At 40.0% G+C, this 23,409-nt stretch overlaps 1 protein-coding gene across 7 annotated transcripts in view; it reads left to right on the forward strand.

The window, feature by feature from the left end:
* The window catches only part of RYR2 (ryanodine receptor 2), an 830,734-nt gene extending 807,946 nt beyond the window's left edge, over positions 1 to 22,788 (forward strand). For all 7 annotated transcript variants that reach the window (XM_061404941.1, XM_061404935.1, XM_061404936.1 and 4 more), the window contains 5 exons: positions 5,110 to 5,266; positions 6,983 to 7,047; positions 9,022 to 9,122; positions 10,074 to 10,125; positions 21,375 to 22,788. In XM_061404941.1, coding sequence (XP_061260925.1) covers positions 5,110 to 5,266; positions 6,983 to 7,047; positions 9,022 to 9,122; positions 10,074 to 10,125; positions 21,375 to 21,470 — 471 coding nt within the window. In that variant the 3' untranslated portion in view covers positions 21,471 to 22,788. The remainder of the gene's footprint in view (positions 1 to 5,109; positions 5,267 to 6,982; positions 7,048 to 9,021; positions 9,123 to 10,073; positions 10,126 to 21,374) is intronic.
* The last annotated feature ends 621 nt before the right edge of the window (positions 22,789 to 23,409 follow it).

Genomic DNA, 23,409 nt, shown 5'->3' on the forward strand with positions numbered 1-23,409 from the left:
CCCAGCAAACAAAGGAAATAAAAAATTATGTTTACCAGTTAAGAACGAAAGCACAAACTGGAAAACAAAACTAAAGCATGGTGCTAAGTGGGAAATAAAGCAATAAAAAGAGAACTAGCAAATATGTGGAGAGGATAGGAAAGAAAGAATAGATATGCAGAGTTAAATAGAAGTAGATGAAGAAGATTTATATACATAAAAGATTAAATGCAAGGGAAAAAGAAGAGCAGGAAAGGCAAACAAAGGAATAAATGTAGAAGAAATTTAATAGGTTTAAAAAAATTAAAATTTAAAGTGATTAAAAAAGAAAAGAAAAGAAAAAAAGCCAGAAGAAAGAAAAAGGAAAAAAAAAAAAGGAAAACTCCACAGAACTGCAAAATCCCAACACATAGGCAGAGGTTTATAACAACAATAAAATGTGTGACAATACACACATACACACACACACGCACACACACACACACACACACACACACTCGTAAATAAAATCAAAACAGTCCAACAAAAATAAAGTACAATAGATTGACCCAGCAAACAAAGGAAACCAAAAATTGTATCTACCATAACAAAACTAACCAAAGCACAAACTGGAAAACAAAACTAAAGCTAGGTGCCAATTGGGGTATAAAGCAGTGACAATAAACCTAACAAATATGTTGACAGGAAAAGAGAGAAAGAAAAGAAAGAAAGAATAGATATGTAAAGTTAAATAGAGGTAGATAAAGAAGATTTATATATGTTAAAGATGAACTGCAAGGGGAAAAGAATAGTAGGAAAAGCAAACAAAGAATAAGTGTAGAAAAAAATAGGTTTAAAAACTTTAAAAAAAAAAAAAGGAAAATTTCATAGAACTGCAAAAGCCCAACATAGAGGCAGAGGTTTATAACAAAAATGAAAAATATGACTGAGAACAAAAAAAAAAAGCTCAAAAAGCTTAATTGGATTTCTTAGTGCCAATAAAATTGACAACTACAACATAAAGGGGAAAAAAGGAAAATAAGAAATGAAAAAAAAATCCAAAAAAATCCACAGAACAAGTAAAAAAATTAGAATAATAAATGTTGTTCTTGAGTCACTGCTGTCAGAGACCTTTCCCTCACTGGGAGTCACAGTCCACCTCACCTCCCTAGGACGCCATCCCACACTGTGCTGGTCTCTGGACCTGCTGTGGGGGCAGCTCAGATTCTAATCTGGTCCTGCTCCTGTGTGTTCTTGCCTCCAATGTCCACAGCTATCAGAACTAGTGTGTTTTCTTTTGTGGGAGCTCTCAATGGCCTTTTATATATTCCTTGGACACAGAGTCTGCCTAGTTGATCTTGTGGATTTATTCTGCAGCTTGTACAGCTGGTGGGAAAGTTTTGGGTCTTCTTCCTTAACCACACTGCCCCTTGGTTTCAATTGTGGTTTTATTTTTACCTCTACATGTGAGTCATCCACTGGGCTTTGCTCCTGAGGCTGCCCTGGAGGACATGTGTTTGCCCCTGTGGGGGCCAGGTGTAGAGATGGTACAGCTGCTTGGGTCACACAGGTTCTGGCAACACCAGGTACTCAGGGGGATTGGAAGCTAGGGCAGCAGGAAATATAGTGCTCTAGAAGGGTATGGCAACCAGTATTGGCCAATACGCTCCAGTATTCTTGCCTGGAGAACCCCCTCCCTGACAGAGAAGCCTGGCAGGCCACAGTCTACAGGGTCACAAAGAGTCAGACATGACCAAAGTGACCCTGCAGGCTTAGATGCAAGACATTTTTGCCTGTGGCAGCTCTGCCCCAGTGAGAGTTGAGCGTGGCTTGTGGGGACCCTGGGGGCACCAAGTGTGCAGGGACATGGACTGCCTCCCCTGCAGGAGTTATGGCCCTATCAGTCTTTTTTGAGCCTCTTGTAGCTGGCAATCAGAAGGCCTCTTTGACCAGTCTCTCTGTAGCTCTGCCCATTCAGCTGCTTAGAGGGCTCCCTTGCCTGGGGTCCTTCTCTGTTGTTCGGCGCATTGGCATGTAGAGGGGGGCCCCCCTGGCTGGGGTCCTGCTCTGTAGAACGGAGCGTCAGGAACTTAAAGGGGCACCCTGGGTGGAGTCCTGCTCTGTAGTTCAGTGCATCAGGCGATTGATGGGCCAACCTCTCTATTGTTCAGCTGTTGGTGCTAGCCTGTGGGGAGAGAAGCTATGGTGACGGTTCCACCCCCTATGCATGACTCAGCATTATCCCCTTGCTTCCATGGCTGCCTGGCTTTCCTCCACCGGCATTTCCTACCCTGATCTCCTCCCTCACCTCCCCTCAATCCATCTCTCCGTGGTCAACAGCAGCCTACCACTGGGATTGCTCCACAATCCCTAAACTCCACCTCCCAGCCACTGTGCCTTCCAGGGGACCAGTGTTCCTGTCCGGGGTATGTATGGCTGCAGCAAGGACTGTGTGAGTTTCATTCCATTTAGGCTGCCACAGATTAGCTGTTTCACTCTCAACCTTAAATGTTTCTCCTCTGACTCAGACAATTGCCCTGATGTGGGGATTGGACCCCCTGCTTCAGTTCCTCCACCCGCCAAGGGCAGGTCCAATCCTACTAACACTCCTGTTTTTCCCCCTAGTTCCTTCATCCTACTGAGTTTTGCATGGCTGTATATATTCTTTTCCACTGGTCAGGTATTCCTCCTCTGCTCTCAGCAGGTGTTCTGCATGCACTTCTGTGTCCGAAGGTGTATTCCTGATGTATCTGTGGAGAGAGATGTACTCCATGTCTACCTACTCCTCTGCCATCTTGTTCTCCCCCCACCTTAATTACAGTTCCTTGTCTTGACAACCGTTATCAGTGCTCTTGTGTTCTAAACCTAAACTCTAAAGGAGTCAGTTACTTTGTGTTCTAAAACCTACAGTCCAATGAAGACATTCTTTAATAACATCCCTGTTGGTGGATTTGGCCAGGCAGCAGCTTGACTGTGGAAAATACTGCCTTATTCCAAAAAGGCATTGAACATCCTTTTCAAAGGAGGTTAAAATTTGTCATGTAGATTTCAAAACTCATTGAAGAAGCTTCCTTCTTCTTTCTCTGGGTCATCCAGGTTTTCAGTTATCTATTCATTATATACAGGACCACTACCATCAAGAATGCAAATTGTGTGTGGTCTTCCATCAATATAGACTTGAGTTCTGAGTTTGAGCAAGCTCCAGGAGTTGGTGAACAACAGGGAAGCCTGGTGTGCTGCAGTCCATGGGGTCGCAAAGAGTCGGACACAACTGAGCAACTGAACAACAATAGGAGATCTCTTGACAGTTTAACCAAAATGAACAACTGAAAGGACACTCGGAATTTGGAAAACAATTTTTTTTGCAAGCCTTTCCTTCACTGCACCAAAAACAGTTCTGTCTTTTTTATGCATGATTGACAATTATTCAGTGCAGTACATTTCTTTGAGGTACTTGATAGTTCCAAAACAACTTTAATCAACTTAGAAGAAATACATGTACATCTGAACACACAGCCAAGATGGCCTGGGCCTGTTTCTCACATCCAGGGCATATTCACTCACCCACACTGAGAAGCCTCTTGGAGCATCTCCCCAGAGGCTTTTTTAGAGTGTCTTCAAATCTTACTTCCAGAGACTAATTCAGTAGGTGATACTAGGAATTCGGAATGTTTAAACCTCTGGGAGATGTGGATGTGGAATTAAGTTTAGACACCACTGGTCTCATCAGGCTATCTGTATGAGCATTTTGGTGTTATCTTGTATTCTTTGCTTGAATTTGGTGCTCTGTAAAACTACTTGAGAATTTGAGGTGTATCTGAGCTGTTCTCCAGGAAACAACTGATTAGTCATAGTTTTTCACTCTTCAGTCATCCCGAGTGAGTTTTAAGGGCCTATCATGTGCTGAACATTATTTAGGCACTGATGATAGAGGGCTCCCCAGGGTGCCAGTGATAAAGAATCTGCCTGCCAGTGCAAGAAATGCAAGAAACGTGGGTTTGATCCCTGGCTCAGGAAGATGCCCTGGAGAAGCAAATGGCAACCCACTCCAGTATTCTTTCCTGGGAAATCCCATGGACAGAGGAGCCTGGTAGGCTACAGTCCCTGGGGTCACAAAGAGTTGGACACGACTGAGCACTCATGCAAGATGCAAAGATGCAAGATGACAAAGAAGCAACCCAAGTAATTCTTCTTATAATGGGACTAATTATAATGAAATGAGATCATAAAACATCAAATGAAAAATAAGTTGGAGATACAAGTCTGGGATTCAGGAAAGAGACCTGAGGTGTAAACAGAAATATTTTATAATTACCACAGATGATGCTTAAGTATGAAACTAGAAAAGTTTCCTAAGGGAATGTCCTAAAAGAAAAAAAAAAAAAAAAGAAGAAGTCAGAGAACCCAATCCTGAAGATTAATTTATGAAGAGATAGGGAGATGAGGAAGAAGTGGCTGACGGGGCTGAGAAGAAATGACCAGAAATATAGGGGGGGGAACCCCACAACCAAGAATTATCTGGTCTGAAATGTTAATAGTGATGAGCCTGAGAAACCCTGCCCCAAACATTTTGCTACACCCTTTTTTCGGCAGTGACATTTGCAGCAGTACATATTGTTGGTTACTTTAAAATTTCAGCATGTTAATGATGAGATGCTGTTTCTTCCCTGCCTCTCTCATTTTTCTTTATTCTAGAAGTTAAAAACCTTTTTGCATTATGTTTCACATATGATAGATGAGGGGATGATAAGTCTGATTTTTTTCCTTGTTTTATTTCTAACATTCTATTCAGTTATACGTTGGACTTTTACTTCCCCATTCCTTTGTCTGTTATGCTCAAAAAAAATTGAACACTGCAATTAAATATAGTTTTGTGCCCCCTAGTATGATCTTAATGCCAGATGCATTTCCTGCACAGTGTGTCAGCAGATGCTAAGCAGAGTATGCAGTACAGAGTTTTGTTTAAAAGACAGCAAAGTCAAGTGTTTGCATCACAATTACAAATATTGAGGCAAAAAGAGATGATGTAGAAGGCAAAGATTCTCATCATTTCCAGTGTGAAGATTAGGAGCTAGAGAGAACCTTAGGTGTGTTGAGTATAAAAATGGGCAATGATCCTCCAGGCGGTGATGCCATTCCTTTCTTTTCCAGTGCTATATGTTCCACATGTATGTTGGAGTACGTGCTGGAGGGGGTATCGGTGATGAAATCGAAGATCCAGCTGGTGATGAGTATGAGATATATCGAATCATCTTTGACATCACCTTCTTCTTTTTTGTAATTGTCATTCTCTTGGCCATAATACAAGGTAAGCTCACTGAATGTCAAGAAGATCTAGAATCTGACCTACTTATTGTTGAAGCTGACATTACAGATAGGGTAAGACTGTCAAGTGTTTCCTGCTGCTGCTGCTGCTGCTGCTAAGTCGCTTCAGTTGTGTCCGACTCTGTGTGACCCCATAGACGGCAGCCCACCAGGCTCCCCCATCCCTGGGATTCTCCAGGCAAGAATACTGGAGTGGGTTGCCATTTCCTTCTCCAATGCACAAAAGTGAAAAGTGAAGTGAAGTCGCTCAGTCGTGCCCGATCTTAGTGACCCCATGGACTGCAGCCTACCAGGCTCCTCCATCCATGGGATTCTCTAGGCAAGAGTACTGGAGTGGGGTGCCATTGCCTTCTCCTCAAGTGTTCCCTAGAAAAGCCAAATAGAACTTTTCCTTTCAGTGTTTCTTCATTGGAAATCTGTAGAGGGAAAAACAAAGAGTAGTGGACCTTGGTCTGGGGGTTGGGGAAGAGATGAATACAGGTTTCTTTGAACTCCTTTCAAATAACATAATGGAAAGAGCACTTTCCTGGGTCTGATTTCCAGCCCTGCCACTGACATCCTTTACAACTAACAGTGGGCGAGCCATTGAACATCTTTGGGTCTATCACATGGAAATTATATAAAGCTCTAAGCCATGGATTATAGAAAATATTTCTCTAAAAATGATGTCTGTTCCATGTGCCCCATGAGCAGAGTATTGTTCTTCATCTTTGAAGAAACTGAGCCATAATAAGTCAAGTAACTCAACTGAAGTGCTCAGCTGCAAAGTGTTGGGAATCCAAACCCACAGGGCTGGAGACCAACCCCTCACATGCCACCACAGCACCATGTTGACCCCCTCGTTTTTTCTTTCACCCCAATGTAACTTGGACTGGGTGGTTTTTCTCCCCTCCTTTTATTCCAAGGTAACTTTTTTTCCCCTTAGAAAAATCATTCATGTTGTCTTTTTCTGCCTATGTATTTCCTACCTTGAATTAAATGTCTATAAATGACACATTATCCTCTAAATTCCACAGTCAAATATGGTACCTTTTTTTTTTAGTAAAGCACAGGAACACATTTAAAGGATTTATGATCTTCCCCTTTATGTCTTTCTTTCCTTTATGTCCTTCTTGAGTGCAACAATAATGTGTTTTATAAGAAGGCAGTCTTAAAACACTTGGAAGACAGTGTACAATCAGGCAAGTCACAGGAGAAAACAGGACAGAGCAGAAGGAAGCCATTAGTTGGCTGATTGCCACAGTTAATAACGTTACGGGGAGATTATCGATAAGGAATTTGTGGGAAAAAAAAAGGTTTGGGGCAAATTCCTCACAATGAATTAAACATGTTTGACTTGCAAATTAGCACTTGAAAACTCATTGGTGGGATTTTCTATACTTTATGACCATAAATCTCAATTGCTCTTTCTTCGCATGAACATACCATTTATCAATGCCAAGGTAACCAAAGGTTTCCCTGCTCTGTTGCTTCGTTTTTAAACCCCTTTTTGGATAGTGTGTGGCCTGGTAACTGCATGTATTTCTGCCCCCCACCCCAAGGAGATAACGCTACTGCCTTCATAGGAGTATCCAGTGTGTAGATTTCCCAGAGTAGCTGTACATGGTCCTGTCCCTTAGGAGGATTAGCCAAGGGGCTGTAAATTTCATAATCATTTTCTGGTTGCTAAAGATTAAATCCTGTCTTTATTTAACACTAGGTTTAATCATCGATGCTTTTGGGGAACTAAGAGACCAACAGGAACAGGTCAAAGAAGACATGGAGGTAAGTCTGTTTCTCACTCTACATTTTTGTTGTGGACACTCTGTCTTCACTGCCTTTATCAAAGAATTATGGCAGTGGGAGGAAGCGGGAGGAACATGAAAAATGTGTAACTTCATTGGCCTGTTTTTGGTTCAGGCAATACATGTAGTTGAGCAAGGTGGTGGGCTCCAGATACATACAGACAGTAATATGGCAGCATCCACCCCTCCAGGAGTGGGAAGACCATCCATTCTAAATGACGGATTCATGGACAGATTAGTAAACAGGCAATCACAGAGTAGTGTGATGAGCACTTATAGGAGGAAACCCTGAGTACTGGGGTCCTTGAGGCTTGTGTCTCATTTCATCTTGGATAATCAGGGAAGTTCTTAAAAGAAGAGATGCACAAACGGAGGCCTGACGATTGCAGAGATGTGGATGTGAGAGAGCGCGCAGGATAGTTTAGGGAACCTTCTCACCCCCACTATGTGCCCCACTAGGCCCCCTGGATTCTGTGAGATGTCACTGCCTGAGACTGGTTTTCGGGAATTTGATATGCAGATTTTTCCCTTGGAAGCATAATTGGTGCAGGATGAAGTATTACATTCTAATAATGGGACTAGCAAGGAAGGCCAACTAATTAAGAGCCTAAAAACGCATTTGAGAAATTTACAGTATAACTTACAAGCTAGGAAACAGAAAAGGATTTTAAGCAGGGCAGTGACGTGATCAGATTTACAATTAAAAAAATATCAATTAAAAAGGGAATGAAGGCATGACCAGGAACAGGGAAGCAGCTGTCAGCATTTTCTAGGTAGGAGATGATGAAGCTCTTGCTAAAGAAGTGCCACTGAGGAGGTGGGAACCAGATGGACTCAAGGAGCACTTTGGAGCTGGCATGAAAAGAACTTGGTGATTGGCCATATGCAGAGGATGAAGTTTGGAGCAAGCAGAAATGATACTGAGGTTCTGACATGAGCCTCTAGAAAGAAGCATGGTGGCTCAGTTAAACACAGAGTGACCAAGGGAGGTAACAGAGGAAGGGCAGGTTCCTGGGGAAAGCTGATAAGTGTGAACCTATTTATAGAAGAGACACTGAATGGTGTCCAAGACTGGACCTCTGAATGGAGCCTTTCTGTCATCAGCAGTTGTTGATCAGTAAAGCAAAGAGAATTATAAAATATCTTAATAATCTTGATTCTAGCATCTAGGGCATCATAAACATGCCTCTAGTGGTACAAAGTAGCATCTAATTTGCAGGGATGATGAGCATCTGGAGCTGCATGAGGACAATAGTTATTGAATTCATTTGAGTTGATACATAGGCAGTGCTAATGGTAAAATGGACAGCCTGCTTCTCCCTGGGTTTTGGGCCTGCAGATGGCAGACCTAGCAAGTGAAGAGAGAGATGGATGGGATGGGAGAAGCGGGGAGAGAAGGCATCCTATTTCTAGAGCAGATTGTCATCCCAGTACATGGCCCCTGGTTGTGTATTTGGCACGTGGTGGACCCTCTCTGACTTGTTGATTCTATACCTCTTAGTTTGGTATTTGGTTTGGTGTCCTCCGCCCACCCAGCTTGGTCATCAGACATGGCTAGGATAGGTACCAATTTTGTTTTTCAACTGAGGACACATTTAGTCATGCCTAGCTAGAGCCAGTGTCATAAACTTGAGCCAGTGTCATAAACAAGAGTGATCACCAAGCCTGGGTGTGCTCACTCAGGCTGGAGAAAAAAAAGAAGACATTGCTTTTCAGCCATCATCACCCTGTACTCTTTCTGCCTCTGTTGCTTCTTGCTGCTGGTTCCTATGTCACTGAAATGCCACAGTAAGACATAGTTGTGGCAGCGGTTAAACTGGTATTCAAGTACTTGGTGCAGCCTTCTGGGATGATCTTCTTTGTAGACTGAGTAAATCAAGTAATTGCCCCCGAGTGGTGAGTTATGTTTTCCTTTCTCAACTCTGACCTTTGAATATTTGCCTTTGTCTTCTAGACCAAGTGCTTCATCTGTGGGATAGGCAATGATTACTTTGACACCGTGCCACATGGCTTTGAAACCCACACTTTACAGGAACACAACTTGGCCAATTATCTGTGAGTATACCTGACTCACTCCCCTACCCCTCCCGATACCCAGGAATCCCTCAACTCAGCAAGCTGGAGAAACTGGAGAGAGAACCCCTCTCATTACCACCGGCCTCAGACTTCTTATAAGCCTCCTGGAGGGAAACACCCACAGCTAGTGCTTCTTTTTCCTCAAGAGTAGGTTAACTTAGGAAATGAAGTTGCAATGCTCCACGTGAATGATACCTTCTAGAACATGAAATGAAAAGGTGGAAAGGATGCGCAGAATGTGTACCAAGCCTCTCAGAGAGCTTTGTCTGTGTTTCTTATTTCGAACAGGAATGTTCCATCTGCTCCTTAGAGATATGTGAATCTTCATTTTTCTGTATTTTCTGAGAAAATACAGAGCGCTTTAGACACTATTGGAAAAACCCAGATAAAAGTTACATTTTTTTAATACATAGAAATTTAGCTATTACTCAAGACTAGCCAGAAACTGTACTTTGGTACAATATTAATTCTTAATCTGTTTCTAACCTGATTTTAATATCTAAAAGAAGAGATACAGAAGAGCATTGAAGTGGACTTTGGGATTCAAAAGTATGCGACATTAGACAAGTTATTTAACCTTTTTAATCCTTGATTTTCCAAATGAGTATCGCAGTTCCTGCCTCATAAGTGAATAAATAGGATATAGTTGCAGGCAGGGTCTGGCACTAAACCTGGCATAAAGCAGCTCCCGAGAAGTATAACTTGACCAGTGCATACATTTTAGCTCTTTTGAAAAAATATTTTAAAAGAAGATAAGCTTTTGGTCCCCATGGCATTTCTTGTTTCTTTCTTTTTTTTTTTTTTTTTGCCCTGCGTGTTTGACACATTTCTATGCTCTGCCATAAAGAGTTAGCCCATAGCAAGATCAGAGGTATCTGTTTATGCTATTTCCATACAATCCATTTCTGATTACTCTCTCTGTATCTGTAGGTTTTTTCTGATGTATCTCATAAACAAAGATGAAACAGAGCACACAGGCCAGGTACGTAAACACTGAGCTACATTATCTGAAAACATTGATAAAAGAATCTCTGCTTGCTGGAATAAACGTGTACATTAAACATTAATATCAGAATTACTCTCAGATATTGGTCATGGTATCTTAGCATAAAAATCCCTTTTGTTCTGGATGAGTATACAAAGATTGCCATAGTAGAAAAAAGTAAAATTAGAATTGAACATTTATTAGCTGAAAATGCCGAGCTTGGGTTTTGATAATTATAATGTACTTGATTGCTTAATAAGATAGCAGATTATGTCAAGTGAACTTCATCCAACAGTATTACTGTGATTTGAAGATAATTGCATATCCTGGGACAAGATGGCAGAGAAGAAGGACCCTGAGCTCACTTCCTCTCAGGAGCACACCAAAATCACAACTAACTGCCAAACAACCACTGATGGAAAAGCCTGGAACCCACCAAAAAAGATATTCTGTGTCCAAAGACAAAGAAGAAACCACAGTGAGGTGGTATAAAGGGGGCACTTGCGATATAATTAAATACCGTAAGCCCTAGGTGGGCAACCCACATGGGAACTGGAGAACAATTGTATCACAGAAGTTCTCCCACAGGAGTGAGACTTCTGAGCTGATGTCAGGTTTCCTAGCCTGAGGGTCTGGCATCAGAAAGAAGAGCCCCCAGAGCACTTGACTTTGAAGGCCAGCAGGGACTGAGTGCAGGAGATCCAAAGAACTGGAAAAAACAGACACCATTGCTGGTGGGTGCACCCACGGTCTCATGTGCATCAGACCCCAGGCAAGAGCAGTGACTTCATCGGAGCCGGGGCCAGACCTACATGCTCGTTTTGGAGGGTCTCCTCAGGAGGCAGGAGAATATTAAAAGAAACAAGGGGAAACCAACAAATTACATAAAAGGGGTTCTATATAATAGTATTAACAGCTGATTTCTCAGCAGAAACTCTTCAGGCCAGAAGGGAGTGGTGTGATATATTGAAAGTGATGATAAGTAAAACCCTACAATCAAGAATACTCTACACAGAAAGGTTCTCATTCAGATTTGATGGAGAGAAACCAAAGCTTTACAGACAAGCAAAAACTAAAAGAATTCAGCACTACCAAACCAGCTTTATAATAGATGCTAAAAGAACTTCTCTAGGTGGAAAAGAAAAGGCCAAAACTAGAAACAAGAAAATTACAAAATGGGAAAGCTCACAAATAAGGCAAACATATAATAAAGGTAGGAAATACTTCTCACACATATAGGACATATAAGTCAGTAATTGTGGGAGGAAGAGAGTACAAATGCAGGATATTTGAAATTAAGAGATCAGCAATTTAATCAAGTATACACAAAGACTGCTATATCAAAATCCCATGCCAACCGCACATCAGAAATCTATAACTGATACACACACACAGAAAATAGAATCCAAACACAACACTAAAGATGATCATCAAATCAAAGAGAACAAAAGAGGAAAGGAAGAATAAAACAATTAACAAATTAGTAAAAATAAACTCAAAACAATTAACAAAGTGGTAATAAGAATGCCATATCAATGGGGCTTCCCAGGTGGCACTAGTGGTAAAGAAGCCGCCTGCCAGTGCAGGAGACATGAGAGGCTCGGGTTCAATCCCTGGGATGGGAAGATCCCTTAGAGAAGGTAATGGCAACCCACTCTAGTATTCTTGCCTGGAGGACCCCACAGAGGAGCCTGGCAGGCTACAATCCATAGGGTTGCAAAGAGTCTGACATGACTATAAATGGGTTAAATGCTCCAACCAAGACAGACTAGCTGAATGGATACAAAAACAAGATGCCTATATAGGTTGTCTACAAGAGACCCACTTGAGAAATTGGGACACATATAGACTGAAAATGAGGGGATGGAAAATGCCATGCAAATGAAAATCAAAAGAAAGCTGGAGTAGCAATACTTACATCAGACTAAATAGACTTTAAAATAGAGACTGTTACAAGAGACAAAGAATGACACTACCTATGATCAAGGGAACAATCGAGAAGATATAACAATTATAAATATCCGTGCACCCAACATGGGAGCACCTCAGTATAGAAGGTAAATGTTAACAGACATAAAAGGAGAAAATGGCAGTAAGACAATAATTGTAATATCCCACTTACATCAATTGACAGCTCATCCAGACCAAAAATCAATAAGGAAACATAGGCCTTATATGAAATGTTAGACCAGATGGAGTTCATTGGTACCATGAGTATTTCATCCAAAAGCAGCAGAAAACACATTCTTTTTATGTGCACATGGAATATTCTCCAGGATAGATCACATTCTGTGCCACAAAGAAATTTGTGGCACAAATTTGGTAAATTTTAAAAAATTGAAATAGTATCAAGCATCTTTTCTGACAACAAGGTTATGAGATAAAAATAAATTATATGAATATAACTGTAAAAGACAAAAACACATGAAAACTAACAGTACTGTACTAAACAACCAATGGATCAAAGAAGGAATAAAAACATACTGGAGACAAATGAAAACAAGACAATCCAAAACCTAGGAGATGGAGCAGAAACAATTCTAAGAGGGAGGTTTATAGCAATAAAATCTTACCTCAGGAAACAAAAATCTGAAATAAGAACCTAGCATTATACCTAAAGCAACCCAAGGAAGAAGAACAGATGAACAATAAGTTAGAGGAAGGAAAGAAATCATAATGACCAGAGCAGAATTTAATGAAAAAGAGATGATGAAAACAATAGCAAAAATCAATGAAACTAAAAGCTGCTTCTTTGAGAAAATAAACAAAACTGATGAACCTTTAGGGAGATTCATCAAGAAAAAAAGGGAGAGAACTCAAATCAGTAAAATTAGAAATGAAAAAAGGAGAACTTATAACTGACACCATAGAAATACAAAGGATCACAAGAGACTACTACAAGCAACTTTACACCAATAAAATGTCCATTTAGAAGAAATGGACAAATTCTTAGAAAAGTAAAACCTTCCAAGCTTGGACTAGGAAGACATAGAAAATATGAACAGATAAGTCACAAGTACTGAAATTAAAACTGTGATTCAAAAACTTCTAATAAACAAAAGTCCAAGACAAGATGGCTTCACAGGCAAATTCTATCTAACATTTACAGAAGAGTTAATACCTATTCTTCTCAAACTATTCAAAAAAAAAAAACTACATAGGAAGGAACAGTCTCAAGCGCCTTCTATAAGGACACAATCACCCTGATACCAAAACCATTCAAAGATAGAACAAAAAAGGAAATTACAGGCCAGTATCACTGATAACATAGATGCAAAAATTCTCAGCAAAACACTAGCAAACTGAATCCAACAATACATTAAAAGGATCATACACCATGATCAAAAGGGATTTATCCCAGTGATGCCAGAGGGTTTTCAGTATCCACAAAGCAGTCCGTGTGATACACTACATTAACAGATTTAAGAACAGAAACCATGTAATCATCTCAATAGATGTAGAAAAATCTTTTGACAAAATTCAACACTCATTTATGATAAAAAAAAAAAAACTCCCCAGAAAGTGGGCATAGGGGAAATGTACCTCAACATAATAAAGGCCGTATACGACAAACACAGCAAACATCATTCTCTGTGGTGAAAAACTAAGTATTTCCTCTAACATCATGAAGATAAGGATATCCACTCTCTCCACTTTTATTCAACATAGATTTGGAAGTCCTAGCCATGACAATCCAGAGGAGGCGATGGCACCCCACTCCAGTAGTCTCGCCTCTAAAATCCCATGAACACAGGAGCCTGGTAGGCTGCAGTCCATGGGGTCGCAAAGAGTCGGACACGACTGAGCGACTTCACTTTCACTTTTCACTTTCATGCATTGGAGAAGGAAATGGCACCCCACTCCAGTGTTCTTGCCTGGAGAATCCCAGAGACGGGGGAGCCTGGTGGGCTGCAGTCTCTGGGGTCGCACAGAGTCGGACACAACTAAAGTGACTTAGCAGCAGCAGCAGCAGCCATGGCAATCAGTGAAGAAAAAATAAATAAAATGAATCCAAATTGGAAAAGACATAAAACTGTTACTGTTTGCAGATGACCTGATACTATGCATAGAAAATTCCAAAGTTGCTTCCAGCAAACTACTAGAGCTCATCAATGAATTTGGTAAACTTGCAGGATACAAAATTAGTGCAAAGAAATCTATTGCAGTCTTATACACTAACAAAGAAAGGTAAGAAATAGAAATTAAGGAAACAGTCACATTTACCGTTACATCAAAAAGAATAAAATACCTAGGAATAAACCTACTTAAGAAGGTAAAAGAGCTGCATGCAGAAAACTGTAAGATATTGATTAAAGACATTAAAGATGACTCAAACAGAGATATACCTTTTTCTTGGATTGGAAGAAGCAATATTGTGCAATTGACTGTACTACCCAGAGCAATCTTCAGATTCAGTGCAATCGCTATCTAATTACCAATAGCATTTTTCACAGAACTAGAAAAAAAAATGTTACAATTTGTATGGAAACACAGAAGACCCCCAAATAGCCAAAGCAATCTTGAAAAAGAAAAATGGAACTGGAAGAATCAGGCTCCCTGACTTCAGATTGTACTACAAATCGACAATAAACAGGGTGCGGCCGGTACAAAGGGCTTCCCTGGTGGCTCAGTGGTGAAGAATCTGCTTGCAATGCAGGAGACACGGGTTCAATCCCTGGATCAGGAAGATCCCCTGGAGAAGGAAATGGCAACTCACTCCAGGATTCTTCCCTGGGAAATTCCATGGAAAGGGGAGCCTGGCAGGCATTCATGGGGTAGGTAGCAAAAGAATCAGATGCTACTGAGCACATGGAGCATATATAAAACTGACTCACTTTGCTGTACAGCAGAACCTAACAGAATATTGTAAATCAGCTATAATAAAGTTAAAGAATGTAAGACCAGAAACTATAAAACTCTTAAAGGAAAACATAAACAGAACACTCTTTGACATAAATTGCAGCAGATCCTTTCTGATCCACCTCCTAGAGTAATGAAAATAAAAACAAAAATAAACAAATGAGACCTAATTAAACACAAAACCTTTTGCACAGCAAAGAAAACTATACACAAGATGGAAAGATAACTCTCAGAATGGGAGAAAACATTTGAAAACAAAGCAACTGACAAAGGATTAATCTCTAAAATATACAAGTGGCTCATTCAGCTCAATATATTTTTTTAAAAAACACCCAATCAAAAAATTGACATAAGACCTAAATAGACATTTCTCAAAGACATACAGATGGCCAGCAAACGCAAGAAAGGATGCTGAACATCACTAATTATTAGCGAAATGCAAATCAAAACTATGATGAGGCATAACCTCACACCAATCAGAATGGCCATCATCAAAAAAATCTATAAACAATAAATGATGGAGAGGGTGTAGGAAAAAGAGAACCCTCTTGCAGTGTTGGTGGGAATATAAATTGATACAGCCACTGTGGAGAACAGTATGGAGGCTCCTTAAAAACTAAAAGTAGAACTTCCATGTGACCCAGTAATCTCATTACTGGGCATATACCCAGAGAAAGCCATAATTCGGAAAGATACATGTACCCCAAATGTTCACTGCAGCACTATTTATAATAGACAGGACACCAAGTGTCCATCAGCAGAGGAATGGATAAAGAAGATGTGGTAATGTATATACAATGGAATATTACTCAGCCATAGAAAGGAATGAAACTGGGTCATTTGTAGAGACACGGATGGACCTAGAGACTGTCAATGCAGAGTAAGGTAAGTCAGAAAGAGAAGAACAAATACATATTAATGCATATATACGGAATCTGAAAAAAAATGATATCAATGATCTTATTTACAAAGCAGAAATAGAGACACAGATACAGAGAATAAATATGGACACCAAAGGTGAAAGGGGGCGTAGGATGAATTGGGAGCTTGGGATTGACATATATACTCCACTGATCAGATCAGATCAGATCAGTCCTCAGTTGTGTCCGACTCTTTGAGACCCCATGAATTACAGCACGCCAGGCCTCCCTGTCCATCACCAACTCCCGGAGTTCACTCAGACTCACGTCCATCGAGTCAGTGATGCCATCCAGCCATCTCATCCTCTATCCTCCCCTTCTCCTCTTGCCCTCAATCCCTCCCAGCATCAAAGTCTTTTCCAATGAATCAACTCTTCGCATGAGGTGGCCAAAGTACTGGAGTTTCAGCTTTAGCATCATTGCTTCCAAAGAACACCCAGGGCTGATCTCCTTCAGAATGGACTGGTTGGATCTCCTTGCAGTCCAAGGGACTCTCAAGAGTCTTCTCCAACACCACAGTTCAAAAGCATCAATTCTTTGACGCTCAGCCTTCTTCACAGTCCAACTCTCACATCCATACATGACCACTGGAAAAACCATAGCCTTGACTAGACGAACCTTTGTTGGCAAAGTAATGTCTCTGCTTTTGAATATGCTATCTAGGTTGGTCATGACTTTCCTTCCAAGGAGTAAGCGTCTTTTAATTTCATGGGTGTAGTCACCATCTGCAGTGATTTTGGAGCCCAGAAAAATAAAGTCTGACACTGTTTCCACTGTTTCCCCATCTATTTCTCACTCCACTGATACTATGTATAAAATTAGTTAAATTAGTTATATCTAATGAGACCCTACTGTTTAGCAGAGGGAACTCCACTCAGTGCTCTGTGGCAAATTAAATGGGAGGGAAATCCAAAAAAGAGGTATATATAGCTGATGCACTTTGCTGTACAGTAGAAACTAACACAACATTGTAAAGCAGCTATATTCCAATTAAAAAACAAAACACTATGCACCGATGCTCACCTAATCTATGACAAAGGAGGCAAAAATATACAGTGGAGAAAAGTCTCTTCAATAAGTGGTGCTGGGAAAACTGAACAGCTCCATGCAAAAGAATGAAATTAAAACTCTTTACCATTGAATGAAATTAAAACACCACACATAAAAATAAACTCAAAGTGGATTAAAAATCTACATGTAAGGCCAGATACTGTAAAAACCCTTAGACGGAAACACAGGAACAACACTTGCTGACAAAAATCACAGAAAGCATTTTTTGGTCCTCCTCCTAGCGTAACAAAAATAAACAGGACCTAATTAATCTTAAAAGCTTTTGCACAGCAAAGGAAACCATAATAAAAATGAAAAGGTAACCCACAGAATGGTTTTTCTATTTGCAAATGAAGCAACTGACAAGGGAGTAATCTCCTAAATACACAAACAGCTCATGCTGCTGCTGCTGCTGCTAAGTTGCTTCAGTCGTGTCTGACTCTGTGCGACCCCATAGACGGCAGCCCACCAGGCTCCCCTGTCCCTGGGATTCAGCTCATGAAGTTTAAACTAAAGGGAAAAAAGCCTAATCAAAAAATGGGTGGCAGATCTAAACAGACATTTCTCCAAAGAAAACATATAAGATGCCCACGAGGTTCTTGAAAACATGATCAACATCACTAATTAATAGAGAAATGCAAATCAAAACTACAACAAGGTATTACCTCACACCATTCGGAACAGCCATCAAAAAATCTTCAAATAACAAATGTGGGAGAGGGTGTTCAGAAATAGAACCCTCCTACACTGATGGGAATGTAAATTAGTATAGCCGTTGTACAGAACACTATGGATGTTTCTTTAAAAAACTAAAAATGCATCTACCGTATGATCCAGCAATCCATTGCCTGGGCACATATGCAGAGAAAACCTAACTCGAAAACATTCATGTACCCCAGTGTTCATTGCAGTACTGTCTCAATCATCAGGACATGGAAGCAGCCTAAATGTCCGTCTACAGAGGAATGGATAAAGGAGATGTGGTACATACATACAATGGAATATTACTCAGCTATTTAAAAAAATAATGAAATAATGACATTCGCAGCAACATGGATGGCCCTAAAGATTGTCATACTGAGTGAAGTATGCCAGAGAAAGACAAACATATGATATCACTTATATATGGAACCTAAAGAATGGTACAAATGAAAGTATTTACAAAATAGAAATACTATCACAAATGTAGAGAACAATCTGCCTACCAAGTAGGGAGAAGGGGGGTGGGATAAATTGTGAGATTGGGATTGGGATTGATATATATACATTACTATAAATGAAATAGATAATCAACAAATACTGTATAGCACAGGGAAGTCTACCTGAAACTCTCTAATATACATGGGAAAGGAATCTAAAAAGAATGAATATATGTATATGTAAAATGAGAGCTTCCCCAGTGGCTCAGTGGTAAAGAGTCTGACTGCCAATGCAGGAGATGTAAGAGATACAGCTTCGATCCTGGATTGGGAAGATCCCCTAGAGGAGGAAATGGCAACCCACTCCAGTATTCTTGCTGGGATAATCCCATGGACAGAGGAGCCTGGTGGGCATTCACGGGGTAGCAAAAGAGTCAGATGCTACTGAGCACACAGAGCATATGTAAAACTGACTCACTTTGCTGTACAGCAGAATCTAACACAATCCTGTAAATCAGCTATAATAAAGAAAAATAAAAATTTCATAAAGACAAAAAATAAAAGGAAACAACTCCATTTACCATTGCATCAAAAAGAATAAAAGTAGCTAGGAATAAACCCACCTAAGGAGGCAAAGACCTTTATTCTAAAAACTATGAGATGCTGATGAAAGACAGATGACACAAACAGATGAAAAGATGTATCATGTTCTTGGATTGAAAGAATCAGTATTGTCAAAATGACTACACCACCCAAGGCAATCTACAGATTCAACGTAATCCCTCTGAAATTATCAGTGGCATTTTTCAAAGAACTAAAACAATAAAATGTTTAATTTGTGTGAAAACACAAAAGACCCTGCATAGTCAAAGCAATCTGGAGACAAAAAGATGGAATTCAAGGAACCAGACTCCCTGAGTTCAGATTATACTGCAAAGCTACAATAAAACAGTGCTACTGGTGCAAGAATAGAAATACAGACCAATGGAACAAGATAGAAAACACAGAGATAAACCCACATCAGATCAGATCAGTCGCTCAGTCGTGTCCAACTCTTTGTGACCCCATGAACTGCAGCACGCCAGGCCTCCCTGTCCATCACCAATTCCCGGAGTTCATGTCCATCGAGTCAGTGATGCCATCCAGCCATCTGATCCTCTGTCATCCGCTTGTCCTCTTGTCCCCAATCCCTCCCAGCATCAGAGTCTTTTCCAATGAGTCCACATACCTATGGTCAATTAATCTACAGAAAGGCACTATACATAATGGAGAAAGACATTCTCTTCAATAAGTGGTGCTGGGAAAACTGGAGAGCTCCATGTCAAAGAATGAAATTAGAACATTAACACTACACACAAAAATAAACCTAAAATGGATTCAAGACCTAAATCTAAGACCTGACATTGTAAATCTCTAGGGGAGGAAATGGGCCAAACAATCTTTGATATAAATTGCAGCAATGTCTTTTTGGATCAGCTTCCTAGTGTAATGGAAGTAAAAACAAAAATAAATAAGTTGAATTTAATTAAATTTTTGGACAGCAGAGGATCCATAAACAAAATGAATAAATGACCTGTGGACTGGGAGAAAATATTTGCAAATGATGCAACCAGCAAGGGATTAATTTCCAAAAAACACAAACAGCTCATATACCTCAATATTATAAAAACAAACAACCCAATCAAAGAATGGGCAGAAGACCCAAATAGACATTTCTCTAGAGAGGACATACAGATAGCCAAAAAGCACGTGAAAAATGCCCAACATCGCTAAGTATTAGAGAAATGCAAATCAATGATACCTCATTGGAGGTATCACCTCATACTGGTGAGAATGACTCTGATCAGAAAGTCTACAAATAATAAATGCTAGGAGGGCGTGGAGACAAAGGAACCCTCCTTCACTGTTGTTGGGATTGTAAATGGGTCCAGCCACGATGGAGAACAGTATGGGGGTTTCTTAAAATACTAAAACTAGAGCTACTCTGTGATCCAGCAATTCTACTCCTGGGCATTATCTGGAGAGAACCATTCATTTGAAAAAATACATGCACCCCAGTGTTCATTACAGCACTATTTACAATAGCCAAGAATGAAAACAACCTTTGTATGTATATCACACACATACAAACACAATGGAATATTACTCAGCCATAAAAAATGAAATAATGCCATCTGCAGCAACATGGATGAACCTAGAGATTATCATACTAAGTGAAGTCAGAAAGAGAAGAACAAATATCATATGATATCTCTTAAATGTGGAATCTATAAAAATGATATAAATTTATATATAAAACAGAAATTGACCCACATACATAGAAAACATATCTATAGTTACCAAAGGGGGAGAGGGGTGAAGGATAAATTAGGAGTTCGGGATTAACATATACACACTGCTGCTGCTGCTGCTGCTGCTGCTGCTAAGTCGCTTCAGTCGTGTCCGACTCTGTGTGACCCCATAGACGGAAGCCCACCAGGCTCCCCGTCCCTGGGATTCTCCAGGCAAGAACACTGGAGTGGGTTGCCATTTCCTTCTCCAATGCATGAAAGTGAAAAGTGAAAGGGAAGTCGCTCAGTTGTGTCCGACTCTTCACGATCTCATGGACTGCAGCCCACCAGGCTCCTCCGTCCATGGGATTTTCCAGGCAAGAGTAAACATCTACACACTACCATATGTAAAACAATCAAAACTACTGTGCAGCACAGGGAACTATACTCAATATTTTCTAATAACCTATAAGGGAAATGAATCTGGAAACAATACACAGACATATATATGCACACACGTATATGTGTGTGTGTGTAACTGAGTCACTTTGCTATTCACCTGAAACTGTCTCAACACTATAAATCAACTATATTTCAAGTAAAAAAAAATAATAAAAAGAAATAATTGCATATGACATGTTTAAGGTTCTGATCAAGCTATTTGAAATTCTCCCTCTTCAAATATTCACCTCCTGTTGTTAATAGTTTGAATGGTGAAATTAATAATACTAATTTTAAGGAATTCTCAAAATCATATATCACAAATAGTTTTTTATCATTATTATGGTCAGGATGAAGATCCATTATTAGTAGAAACAACCTGGAGTATTTAGGCATCATCTAAATGAATCTGAGACTCTCTAGTTAATATAACTATATGTAATACACCATGATACTTTGTGATATATATAATAACACATTTGAGTTTCTTTTTATCTTGTATTTTGTGGTAACACACAGATCCTAAGGAAAGACATGTTGTTAACACATTGCCTTTACTTTTACAGGAATCTTATGTTTGGAAGATGTATCAAGAAAGGTGCTGGGAATTTTTCCCAGCCGGAGACTGTTTCCGGAAACAGTATGAAGACCAGCTAAATTAATCTCAGTCCCAGATCACCTCCAAAAACCAAAACACACACACATGCACACACACACACTCTCTCTTTGTCTCTGTCCTTCTGTTTCTAGACTGTCTCTCTCTGTTCTCTTGGAAACATCTTGCTGATGTTGTGAACTGCCAGCGTTGGGAGCTGTGTTTCTGAAGACCTGACTCTGCTTTTCCCCCCACCTAGGGTATTTTCTTGAAGAATAATCTAAATTCATACACAGAAAAAATAGGAATTTTGAAAAGAAAAACATTCTGGAGATTCTCAATCATTATTATACAGACAGATTTCCTTCTGAGACTCCTGGAAATCTGCTTGCACTCTGGACATTCACAGGGAAGCGTGGCAGCCACACTCATTCAGCCTCTTTATTTCACCATCCGGAAAGGAACTCTCTAATGGTCACAGAGCACTGTAGCACTTAACAGATTGCTGTGGACACCAGTTACGAAGGGAAATAGTGCCTTACTATATGTGGGTTGAGCTATGCAGAAGATATGTGCATGAAAAAAAAAATTCTTTATTTTCTTTATGTCGACTTTTTTTCTTAGTTAGATTGACTTTTGTGAGGGTTTTTTTTTTTTTCTTTCATGCTTTTCTTCGGTGGGGGAGGGTAAGAAAAGCAGTTTGTGTGCACCTTTTGAAAAAGACGGGTGGCCTGTCTCAGGACAAGAGGAGGTTCTTCTCATTCATCCAAATTCCCACTTCCCCTCCCCCTGTGCTCCTGCTCTTATTTTGGTAATGCTCTGATGCAATATTGCAACTTTATGAAATCTTTGTATGAAAACAAAAAGACTGCAAAAAATACACTTTCAAAAGAAATAATTTATTGCATGTTTATTATGCAAGTTTAAACAAACCAAGAAAACTTTCAGAAGCAAATTGATCCACGTGAGAGAATTTTCATGATAATTATATTCATAGTAATAAAGTGTTGTGGGCTTAATTGTGTATTTGGAGCCAGTGTCATCCACATATGATACATTATGAACTTGACAGTAGTTTTGGGTTTTTCTCTTTCTTTTCAGCCACCTGTGATCAGTTGTGGATTAAGGACTTCTTTTCAGGCCATTTTTTTAATATCAAAGCTGAAGCAATATCCATTCAGGGATTTCACCAGTTGCATCAAAAAACATGGATGATAATATCAATCACTCCATTTTGAGTCCTTTTAAATGTGATGTGAATCTTTACAAATAAAAAGATTCAGAATGGAAGCAAGGTCATTTTGCAATATTGGCGCTCTTTTATTACAAGTCTGCTTGTTAATTTTAGAATTGTAAAACTGCTCTGATTAAACTATTTAACTAACTTTCTCACCTTCTTCTTTTTCCATTTCACTTATAAACTGGGATTCATCCTAAAAGCCTTGAACTTTCAGTTGAGTGTGTCTAGGGCAATCTAAACACTGCCTTAAAGCCCATCATACTTCCCTGTAACTAAGCAGGTTCTCATCACATACGATTATGGAACCTCAGAGCTGTCTAGCATTTTGAATCACCTAGCCCCATCCCCATCATGTCTTTATTTTGGGGTCATCCAGATTTCTTAGAAATCACCAATGACAGAAAAATCAGTTCAGTTCAGTTGCTCAGTCATGTTCAATTCTTTGTGACCCCATGAACCACGGCACACCAGGCCTCCCTGTCCATCACCAACTCCCGGTGTCCACCCAAACCCATGTCCATTGAGTCAGTGATGCCATCCAACCATCTTATCCTCTGTCGTCCCCTTCTCCTCCTGCCCTCAATCTTTCCCTGCATCAGGGTCTTTTCAAATGAGTCAGCTCTTCGCATCAGGTGGCCAAAGTATTGGAGTTTCAGCTTCAACATCAGTCCTTCCAATGAACACCCAGGACTGATCTCCTTTAGGATGGACTGGTTGGATCTCCTTGCAGTCCAAGGGACTCTCAAGAGTCTTCTCCAGCACCACA

Source organism: Bos javanicus, chromosome 28 (assembly GCF_032452875.1).
Source record: "Bos javanicus breed banteng chromosome 28, ARS-OSU_banteng_1.0, whole genome shotgun sequence".
Taxonomy (NCBI): Eukaryota; Metazoa; Chordata; class Mammalia; order Artiodactyla; family Bovidae; genus Bos; species Bos javanicus.